At 49.7% G+C, this 11,568-nt stretch overlaps 1 protein-coding gene across 1 annotated transcript; it reads right to left on the bottom strand.

The window, feature by feature from the left end:
- Positions 1 to 10,821: 10,821 nt before the first annotated feature.
- On the bottom strand, positions 10,822 to 11,233 carry NHLH1 (nescient helix-loop-helix 1). Its single transcript, XM_064283183.1, has one exon. It carries the CDS (start codon positions 11,231 to 11,233, stop codon positions 10,832 to 10,834), a length of 402 nt encoding a protein of 133 aa, XP_064139253.1. The 3' UTR covers positions 10,822 to 10,831.
- Between the last annotated feature and the right edge of the window lie 335 nt (positions 11,234 to 11,568).

Here is an 11,568-nt window from a genome sequence, read left to right as displayed (position 1 = left end):
TAAAATGGAAAGTCTGGAAGGGTACAGACCAAACTGCTAATAGGAATTATTTTGGCAGAAAGAATGTGTGATTGGCACCTAGGGGTCATAAATTTACATAATCCCATACATTACTCCTCATACTTCAGTATTGTTTGAATTTGTTACAATAAAGATGTATTATTTTGGTAATTTAATAAAAAAAAAAATTTTTTTTTTAATGAGTAGTTCTGTGGCTTCCAGGGAACCGAAAAGAAAAAGCACAGGTCTTGGAGGGAATTAACTTATAAGAACTCCATCTGAAATGCCAAATGGATGTGGAATATTTGAACAAATTCATATTCTCAAGGCGAACGACAAGAGGTAGATTTTGGGGCAACTCGGTCAACTAAAATGGGAGATAATAATAAAAGCAATAATTTATCTAGTATAACCACCATTTATGGAGTTTTGTTTTGCACTAGGCACTGGGCTAAGAGCTTCACATGTTATCTTTGATGAGGAAACAGATGTTCGGGAATTGAAGTAATTCACCCAAGGTCACACTGAAGCCCAGGTGATAATGGATAGATGATTTCAGTAAAATTCAAAGTGGCAAGTGCAACCATTGAAAGCCAAGAGAGTGCAGGGGAAGCCAAGCTTGGGGCGTGGGAGAGGAAGGGCCCACCATGGTGGGAAGGTTTTCTGGAGAAGACTACTGCATTGTCATGAAGGATGAGTAGGACTTAAGCGTATACACCTGAAATAAGGGGAAAGAAATAAGAGGAAGAATTGCATGAATAAAAGCACAGAGGAAGGGAACAATATGGAGAAGGCTAGAGCTCTTTAAGCTCCAAAAAACTGTTAGAGAATGAAGCAGGAAGGATGGACTGGCAAGCAAGGCTGGGCAGGCTAGCAGGAGCTGGATCATGAAGGGCCTTTCATGCCATGTTGAAGAATTTGAACTTTATTCTGGAAATAATGGTTGTTTTTGTTGTTAGGTGCCATCAAGTTGCCTCCAACTCATAGTGACCCTATGTACAACAGAACAAATCACTGCCCGGTCCTGTGCCATCCTCACAATTTTTGTTATCCTTGAGCCCATTGTTGCAGCCAGTGTGTCAATCCAGCTCATTGAGGGTCTTCCTCTTTTTCACTGTCCACTCTACTTTACCAAGCATGATGTCCTTCTCCAGAGACTGATCCCTCCTGACAACATGTCCAAAGTATGTGATATGCAGTCTCGCCATCATGGCTCCTAAGGAGCATTCTGGCTGTACTTCTTCCAAGACAGATTTGTTCACTCTTTTGGCAGTCCACGGTATATTCAATATTCTTCAACAACGTCATGATTCAAAGGCATCAATTCTTCTTCGGTCTTCCTTATTCATTGTCCAGCTTTCATATGCGTATGAGGTGATTGAAAACACCATGGAAATAATGGAGAGCCATTAAAAAGCTTTAAGTATGGAAGTCACCACCCATTGGTCAGCTTGTCATACTGTAGTGGCTTGAGTGTTGCTATGATGCTGGAAGCTATGTCACCAGTATTTCAACTACCAGCAGGGTCACCCATGGTAGACAGGTTTCAGCAGAACTTCCAGACTAAGATTAGGAAGAAAGGCCTGGCAATTTACTTCTGAAGATTAGCCAATGAAAGCCCTATGGATCACAATAGAATATTGCTTGATATAGTGCTGGAAGATGAGTATCAGGTTGGAAACCACTCAAAATACACAGTGGCTGCAACGGTAGATCCCAGCGTACCAGCAATCGTGAAAATGACGCAGGACCAGACAACATTTTGTTTCATTACACACGGGGTCACCATGAGTTGGAGCTGACTTGAGGGCAACTGACAATAACAGCAAGAAGTATGGAAGTGTCCTGATTAGATTTGCATTTTGGAAAGGGCAACCTGATGGCAGTTTGGAGGCTAGATTTGAGGGAGGAAGCCACGAAGCAGAGAAACCAGCTAGGCAGCTGCAATAATCCCAGCAGAAGAAAGTAGAGGTGGAAATACAGAACAATTTCAAGTCATGTTTAGAAAGTAAAATGAATAGATATTGATGATGAATTGAAGGTGGGTGTAGAGAGAAATGAAGGCATAATAGAGCAATTGAACTCTGATGGTGCCTTATACTGATGTGTGGAACCAAGGGAAGAAGAGGGTTGAAAGGGTGGAGAAGATAAAGAGGTCAGTTTGGGGCATGTGGAGTTGAAGATTTCAGAGAGAGATGCTAGTAAAGAGGCTCCTCTTTTCAATTACAGACCCAGAGAGCCGACTTCCTTCTGGACAGCTCCTCGAGAAGGCTCTCCAGACAGCTCTTGTTCAACTTGTCCATATTACATCACCATTACTCCCACCATCCCCACCCCCACAGAGGTTCTCCTCCTATATGGTCTATTTGGGAAGGTGGCACCACTGCTCATCCAGGTACCCAAGCCAGAAGGCTGGGAGTCCTCTTCTCGCCTGTCACATTTAATAAATCCCCCAGGCCTGTTGACTCTACCATTCAAGTAGCTCTCCTAAATTTGTCCTCTCTTCTCCATCCCACTGCCACAACCTAAATACAGACCCTCCTCTTCTCTCTCCCCGCATGTCTGTCAGTTTGTCGTGCTGTGGGGGCTTGCGTGTTGTTGTCAAGGATTTCATTTTACTTGGATCTACAATAACAGCCATGGAAGCAGCAGTCGAGAAATCAAAAGATGCATCATATTGGCCAAATCTGCTGCAAAGGATCTCTTTAAAGTGTTGAAAAGCAAAGATGTCACCTTGAAGACTAAGGTGTGCCTGACCCAAGTCATGGTATTTTCAATCACCTCATATGCATGTGAAAGCTGGACAATGAATAAGGAAGACCAAAGAACAATTGATGCCTTTGAATTGCGGTGTTGGAGAACAATATTGAATATACCATGGACTGCCAAAAGAACTAACAAATCTGTCTTGAAAGAAGTACAACCAGGATGCTCCTTAGAAGCAAGGATGGCGAGACTACATCTCACATACTTTGGACATGTTGTCAGGAGGGATCAGTTGCAGGAGAAGGACATGATGCTTGGTAAAGTACAGGATCAGGGGAAAAGAGGAAGACCCTCAATGAGATGGATTGACACAGTGGCTGCAATGATGGGCTTAAGCATAACGATCGTAAGGATGGCTCAGGACCAGGCAGTATTTCTTTCTGTTGTGCATAGGGTCGCTCTAAGTCAGAGCCCACTTGACAGCACTTAACAATATCAACAGCAATCTTCTCTCAGCTGCAGTAACCTCCTAAAACTGTTCCCCACAGAGATCTTGCCTCTGCCTCAGTCTGTCTTCAGAATTGTCCTTAAAGTGATCTTTCTAAAATGTAAATCTGATCGTGTTTATCTACCCTACTTAAGAACATGTGAAGTCCCTGGGTGGTGACTAACAGTCAGCATGCTCAGCTGCTAAGCAGAAGTTGGAGGTTTGAATACATCCAGAGGTGCCCACGAAGAAAGACCTGCTAACCTACTTTGGAAAAACAAGCCATTGAAAACCTTACGGAGCACAGTTCTACTCTGACACACGTGGAGTTGCCATGAGTTGGAATCAACTAGACAGCAACTTTTTTTTTTTTTTTTTTTAAAGAGCATCCACTGGTTTCCCATCACCACGTGGTAAAGTACAACCATCTCTTAGCATTATATAGAAAGCTTCTCCTGATCTGACCCCTGCTTTCTGCTCCACACCATTCTCCATCACTCTCCTGTTCCTGCCTCCCCAGCCCCTTGCATTTTATGATGTAACAATACTAAACTGCTTGTAGTGTACTCTGGCTCACTAAACCTTCTCAGGCCTCCGTGCCTTCATACCCACATAGTGCCTTCTCCCTGGAGTAGCACTGTCTTAGGTAGGGCTCCCTGGGAAGTAGGTTCTTTAACTCTGAGGTCATATGCAGGGTGAGCCTTTCAGGCATGCTCTGGGGAGCCCCTGTTAGGTGCAGAGAAAGCAGGAGGGAGCAGAGAGAAAAGTTGAAGTTTAAGGCAATTGCATCCAAATCTGCTGTCGATCCCATAGGAGCTCTCTCCCTGGGATAGCCTTCATAGATGTCCCTGGACTGGGACTTCCTAGCCTCTCATTAACTAGTCCTTGGGTGCAGACTGCCCCAGGGGGGAGTGTAACCTTAGATAAGGCAGCTTCCTTCCTCCAAAAGAAATTCCTGGAGAGGCACTCAGCTGTGAGTCAATACTCCTGGTAGCTGGGGAAGTGAGTGCCTCTGTCCTGTGAAGGGGGAAATCTGTGAAAGGGAGTCTGGGCAGCACACCACGGTATTCACTACAACCACCACAACCCAGCTCAAATGTTACCTGCTCCCTCCCTGACTGACACTCCCCTCTGAGTTAATCACTCATTTTCTTGCACAACTTCTATTCCTTGCATATCTTTTCACCTTTGTGAAATAGATAAGTTTACATGTCTGTCTCTCCACTCTTCCTCCCCAGTAGGTGGTGAGGAGAACTTGAGCCTGTATTTCAGAACCTAGAACAGTGCCTGGCACACGCTGGCTATTCAATAAATGTAGGTTGATTGAATCGAGTGGCATTGACCAATGAAGGAGGACACTATAAAAGGAGAAGGCTAGAGCCTAAATACGGATAAGGATAAAAGGGAGAGAGATGGCAGCAGGCTCTGAACTCAGGGCTCTCCCTCTCCTCTCAATTCACCTGGGAGCCAAGCTGGAAGAGTCCCAGGTTAGAGTGGAGCAGGCTCTGAGTTTAGAATGTCCAAAGTGGGGCTGGACCCAGCAAAAGACTGTGCCCTGGAAATAGCCATGTGGCTGATGGGACTGGAAGGCAGAGACAGAAACCTAAAAGGAAGGAAAGTTTTAAATAGCTTCTTGCCTCTGCCCCATACCTGACAGATCCCTACATAACAAAGGGCTCAAAAGCAAGCACACAGACCCCCAAATACAGAACATACACTGACGTGCAGCAAATGAAACAGGCACAGGCTGGAAAAAATTGATCTGAAAATTATAGACTACTAATATATGTAGGGAGCCCTGGTGGCTCAATGGTTAAGTGCTCAGCTGCTAACCAAAAGGTCGGCAGTTCAAATCCACCAGCCACTGCTTGGAAACCCTATGGGGCAGTTCTAATCTGTCCTATATGGTTGTTATGAGTCAGAATCAGCTCAATTGCATTGGGTTTGGGTTTTTTTTGGGGGGTGGGGATTAATGTATGTACATGAAACACCTGTGAACGTTAGTCTCCATTTATTCTTAGTCATGAATCAACCTTCCTTTACCTTCCAGGAACTTCTGACAAGAACAGAATTTTGGATTGCAGGTCCCACCGTGTCTCCTTCACCCTATGTCACCAGCCTGGTCTTCTCTTTCCCAGTTTCTTAGCTAACTTCCTAGCTGGTGATGGGGAAGAGTGGAAGCCTCTCTGCCTGTGGCCAGCAGAGGGCAGTGTTCAACAAGTAATGATCAGATCCAGCTCACAGCTGCTTGCTTAACGGAGCGAGGTTCTTAAAACCAATATATTGCTTGGATCATACCTCTCAACCCAAGTCTCTCTCCTTTTCTGCATCTTTGGCCACCGTTTTCTCTCAGCTTCAGTTTCTCCATCCTCAGTTTCTTGTTGTTGTTGTGTATGCCATTGGGTCAATTTCGACTCATAGCAACCCTATGTAAGAGTACAATGGCCCCATAGGGTTTTCCAGGCTGTAATATTTACAAGAGTAGATTGACAGGTGTTTCTCCCACGGAGCCACTGGGTGGGTTTGAACGGCCAACCTTTCGGTTAGCAGCCAAGCACTTAGCCAGTTGACTATTCCCAACTCCCTGGAGAGACTGAGCACAGGGATCTCTCACTCTGGCTTCTCATAGTCTCTTGTCCCCTCCCACTCTATCTTGGTTTCCAAGGCGGTTAGGACTCCTGAGTTTTCATTTGGACTCCTGACTGGTGCTCAGGAACAGGCATGGGGGGCTTGACTTCCAGGGCCACCACTAGCCATTACCTTTGTGGAAAATAGGAAGAGGAACCCATTCAGTGGTGCACAGAGCAGGGAATGATGTCAGACACCTCCACTCCCCTGCCCTGGCGCCTTGTGCAGTGCATAAACTGCACAACTGTGTAAGTTGGCCTCACTGCTGTCTGCCCCCATGGTACCATCGAACAAGTGCTTATCATGCTAGCTCTATTACAGTGATCCCGTTTGTCTTTGTAACATCCCTGTGAGGCTGGTCTTATTACCTTCCCCCGTTTTCAAGATGAGAACACTGAGACCCAGGGAGGGCATGTGATTTGCTCATTGTGGCTCAAAGAATAAAGGTGAACATGGAATGGGAACTCAGGTCCTCTGGCTGCCAGGTATGGGTTCTCTTCCTCTCTAGCACAATGTCTCAGCTGCCGTCCCCACTCCTTCTCAGCCTCACGCCTGGCTTCTCTGCTTGCTTCCTTCTCTCCCAGCACTAACATTCTGTGACAGGGATCCTCCTGCTAGCCTCTTTCTTCTGCCCACAACGCTCACCTGGTCAGATTTCAAGAGCTCAGAAAAGGACACAAGAAAGTGAGAAAGAAGCAGAAAAATAAAGAAAGGGAGTGATATAAGGAGACTTCCAGACGGAGGAAGAGAAGGCGCAGAAGGCGGGCACTGCATTGGCGATGGAGAAGGAAGGGAGAAAGGAGGTGGAGAAGGGAAGCGGGTGAAATGAGAGGCGCCCCTGTGCCCAGACTGGAAAAGGGGCACAGGCAGGGCCTCCATTGTGTGGGCACAAAGGGGCCATATGCCTGGCAGCCTATGACAATGTGTGTGTTGGGGGGAGTGGCTAGGAGCAGAGTCCCCCCTTGCCTCCCACTCTCAAACCCCTGGGGCCCTGCCGTCTGCTTTGTCACTGGGGGTGGGGTTTGCTGAGAAAGAGGGCAGAAGGGAGCAATTATAACAGACAGGACTGCAGGGTCAGGGGCCCATGGTAACTATGGAGGGAGAGGGCAGGGACAGCTGGAAGTGGCCACGGATGGGACACTAGGGAAGGGGGTCGGCTGGGGGGGGGAGCTGCAAAAGCCCCACTCGACTGGTGCCCCCAAAACCTCCCACCTCCACCCCACTGGCACACGTGCTGTGTTTTGGAGGGATGGGAAATGAGGGCCCTTTCTTCCCTCCTCCCTGTCTGCTAGCCCAGAGCCCTCACTTTCCCCTCAGCCTGGGGACTTCCATCTCCCTGTAGGCTCTCCTCCCATAGTCCCCTGCACGTGCTGTCCCCTCCTTCTTCTCCTGTCCTGCAGAGCAGAGCGCAGCGAGGCCAATTGATTATCTGAAGAAATTCGGAGCTAGCAGTCAAACAGCTGCAGCTGCCCCTTCTTGCCACCCCCAGGCCCTGAGGGATCCCTGAGGGGAGGGGCCCAGTAACCCCTTCTGCTCTCCAGTGGGCCGAAGAGATGAGAGAGGGAGGCCAGGAACTCAGGGAACTGCGGCTGCTGAGCATGGGGCCAGGAATGGGAGACTCTAGACCCAGTGTCTCATCATGGGTGAGTCACATTACCTTCCTGGACCATAGCTTACCTGCCTTTTAGGCAAAGGTGTTGGCTTAGGTGATTCTGTGGTCCCTTCCGAATTCATGCATTTTGTAGTCCTTGGATTTTCCCTGGTCTCAGCTTAGCCCTGCCTCTTGCCAGGCTTTTGGGCGGATCCAGCTCAGGTAGAGAAGGGAAGATGTCAAATCCTTCCTATATGAGAATTCCTCTCTAAGTCTAACTCAAGCCCCTCTTGCTGCTCATGTCAGAGACTGAAAGCTGTCTTGGCATTTCCCTATCACTTTTTGCCTTCAGTTTGGAAAAGATTGTTGAGTTCACCTAGCCCATCTTCCATTTGAGCAGGGATGTGTTCTCTCTGTCTGGTATTTCTGCAAATTGTTGATTATTCACCCTTTCCCTGGGTGGTGCAAATGATTAAGCGCTTGACTACTGGCCCAAAGGTTGGTTGCTTGAGCCCACTCACACTTCAGAAGACATTAGTCAGAGTGGACTTGATGGAGACTAACAACAACTATTTGGACTCCTCTTTCTTGAGGAAGGAGCCCTGGCGGCGCAGTGGTTAAGAGCAGTTCACATCCACCAGCTGCTCCTCGGAAACCCTATGGAGCAGTTCTACTCTGTCTTATAGGGTCACTATGAGTCGGAATCAACTCTGCAGCAACAGGCTTGGTTTGGTTTTGGTTTTTCCTGAGGCAGGCTCTTCCATTGCTGGACAGCTCCAGATGTTGGAGTTTTTCCTGGAGTTAAAAATCTGCTTTCCTATAACTTTCCCTCACTGGTCCTGGTTCTGCCTCCCGGGGCCACACAGAATGTCTTCATATTTTGAAGATTGGTATCATATTGCCCTTACACCCAGTCTTGTAAAGACCTTTATCCTCAGTTTTTCAACTATTCCTCCTACGAAGTGCTTCTGGGCCATACAATTCTGGATATTCTCTAGTTTGTCAGTGTTCCTGCTGAACTATGAGGTTCAGAAATGAGCACCACCTGCCAGGCTGGTCGTCTCAGGAAGAGAGAGGGGAGCTGGCAACATAGGGCATGAAGAACCTGGGTTTGAGACTTAGCTCTGCCCACAAGTGTGTGACCTTGGGCACAGCCCTTCCTCTGTCTGGGCCTCAGTGTCTTCATCTATAAATTGATCTTAGGGTCCCTCCCAGGATTCTCTCACTGTTCCTTCAGCACTCCCTTTTAACCTCTTCATTCCTTTGTCAGTCTCAGGTTCTTCTTTGTATTCTCCTCAGTATTCTAAGGCTGGAGAACACAAGGGGGGTCTCAAACTGAGATTGTAAGGGATTCTGACCAAGATCAGAGACAATAATGGGAAAGGCTATGTCTTAGTTTCATGCCATAGCTTTTTCCAGCAACATGAACTCAGACTTGGGTTCTACTGGGACACTCAGATCCTTCTCAGACCCACAGAGAACAGGAGAAGAAACACAACACCAGAGGGATCAGAATATCATTGAATGAATGTCAAGATGGGGGTAATGGGTCTTCAGGTGGGGAAGTCTGGGAACAGTGCTCCACTCTCCCCAGCACCTCTTCACCCTGTAGCCCCTTCTACATTCAAGGAGCCTTCAAAGCCAAGGCTCTTCAATGCCCGCCCTACCATAACCTGCATGCCAGCTTCCCCAACCCCCTTGAATGAATCACAGCCATGCCTGGTGCTAGAACGAGGTCTCTTTAATTTTTTTTTTTTTTTGTATGAAATCAGAATGCAATAGGAATGACACACAGGGCATAGGACGCAGACCCTAGGGGCTCACTGTGGGGGTATTAGGAAGAAGTGAGGGTCATGGGGGGACTGGAGAGAGAAAAGTGGCAGGTGGGACTGGGGTGGGATTGTCTGGGGATGGAGGGAGCTGAGGAAGGACATCCAGGAGCCCCAGGGCTGGAGGAGGGGCACCATCCCAGAGGATGAGGGTGTAGGACAGATGGTTCTCAGGAAGATATGGGGGTGTGGTGAGAAAAGGGAAACCCCACACACACCTGGAGTTGCAGGAGCAAGAAAGGGAAAGGGGTAACCAGGGAGAAAGCAAGAGAGAGCCGGTGACAGCTGCCGGAATCCCCCCTGGCTCTACCCCAAAGTGCACAACTCGGCAATAAATAGTAGTATTTATAAATAAATAAATAAATAGATGAATAAATAAATACATAAATAATATCCTTGTAGAACTAAGAGTTCGGTGTGAGGGAGGAGGGAACGCAGGGGTGCAGAGAGTCTATTTCTTCTACAGAGTTCCCAAGGCCTTTCATTGCCCTGTGGCCCCTGGGGCTACCGTGAGCTGGCGGGCTCAGCAACTGGGCCTACGCGGGGGGGGGGGGGGGGGGGCACAGAGAGCCAGAAGGCGGGGTAGGGGTGGGGTCTCTTCCCTTGTTGACAGCCGTACAAGGGAGGAGAAAAAGGTTCCGTCAAATGTAAGAAACCTGGGCATTCCCAGAGGGCATTGGGGAACACCCCCCCACCCCACCCCACCCCCGAGGGAGGAACTGGTGTGGGTTTTGCACATTTCCAAGGTTGGCTGGGATGGAGGAAGAAGTGAGATCTGGTTCACCCACTGCCTGGGCCTTCTGCAGCTACCTGGGCTGAGTTTGGGGACATCATCCCCTACCCCAAGATCTGGGTTCCCTCCCTCTAGCTGCACACAAGGGGAAGAAAATTGGAAAAGGAGGGGCAGGGAGGTGGCCGAATAGCTCAGAGAGGGCAAGGCACTCACTCACTAGCAAGTAAGATCCCAGGTCTGCACGCGCTAGGTCTCAGGAACAAGAGGGACAATAGGAAGGGTTTCCATAATTCCCGGCTACAGAGATTTCCCTCATAGGAGTCACCTCACCCATCCCCCTGCTTCCCAAAGGCCTGCCCCGCCCCCACGCCTGGCTAGACAGATCTCAGAGGAAGAAGCCCAGCCCCCGCCCTAACCCCGGCCTTCCATTTCCTGTTCTGATGGCTCCCCCAACTACGGGCAGAGTAGGTAGAACAGGATGGGAAGCTAACGGGAAACAGAGTCAGGGTCTGAAGTCTCTGAAAATTTGGACGGGGGTAGGAAATACAGCAGCCCATGAGAGAGCTGGGGGAGGCTCCAAGTGTGACCAGCCTAGTGACTACACCGAGGACGCTATACCGACTGGGCTAGCAAACATTTCTCATCAGCTGGGCCCTGGCCGCAAACCCACCGGGAACCCATGAGAATAGCCGTCACGGTCCCTGGGTCAGTAAAAGAAAGGCCCAGGGCCTTTGGGACTCCATGGCAAGAATCAGGGTCTCAGGGAGGAGATGGCCGTTCTAAGCGGTGAGCAGTGAGAAGGGACCCTGGAGAGGCCCGGGAGGAGGGGAGCATCCCTGGTGGAGGAGACATTGAGTTCAGACGTCGAGCACGTGGTTCAGGTAGGAGATGTAGCAGATGGCTAGGCGCAGGATCTCAATCTTGGAGAGCTTCTTGTCGGGGGGCAGCGTGGGCAGCAGCTTGCGCAGCTCGGCGAAGGCCAGGTTGAAGGCTTCCACGCGGATGCGCTCCCTCGTGGCGTGGGCCGTGCGGTACTTGGCCGTGGCTCGGCGCCGGCGCCGCCGCTCCTCTCGGCTCAGGTGCTGCAGGTCTTTCCGGCCAGGCTCTCCCAGCTCCGAACCCCGGGCTTGGCCCCCTCCAGGACCCCCGGGCCCGGCACCATCAGGCCCCGCCCCTCCCCCACAGTCGCTGAAGCCAGACTCGGTCTCCGAGTGGGTGGGAGGCAGGTCCAGCTCCATAGTGTCTGAGTTGAGCATCATGTTGGAAGTCGGCTGCCCTGGGAGGTCAGGATCCCCTCCCCACCCCTCCCTTTGGGGACTTGAAAGCCGGTTGTGGGAGGGGCAGGAAGGGCCCAGGGTAGTGGGGCCTGCCACTGAGCTCTGGAAGTCAGAGCCACTTCAGGGCTCCATGGCCAGAGCCCCTTCCAGTCTGGAGCCTGGAAGAGAGAAGGAGGAGAGCTGACAGGAGCAGAGGGAGGAAGAAGGGGCACTTCAGGGCTCCATGGCCAGAGCCCCTTCCAGTCTGGAGCCTGGAAGAGAGAAGGAGGAGAGCTGACAGGAGCAGAGGGAGGAAGAAGGGGCAGCCAGGAGATGGA

This window comes from Loxodonta africana, chromosome 3 (assembly GCF_030014295.1).
Source record: "Loxodonta africana isolate mLoxAfr1 chromosome 3, mLoxAfr1.hap2, whole genome shotgun sequence".
Lineage (NCBI taxonomy): Eukaryota > Metazoa > Chordata > Mammalia > Proboscidea > Elephantidae > Loxodonta > Loxodonta africana.
Note: the sequence above shows the minus strand (reverse complement) of the source record. Positions and strands in the feature narration are given on the sequence as shown.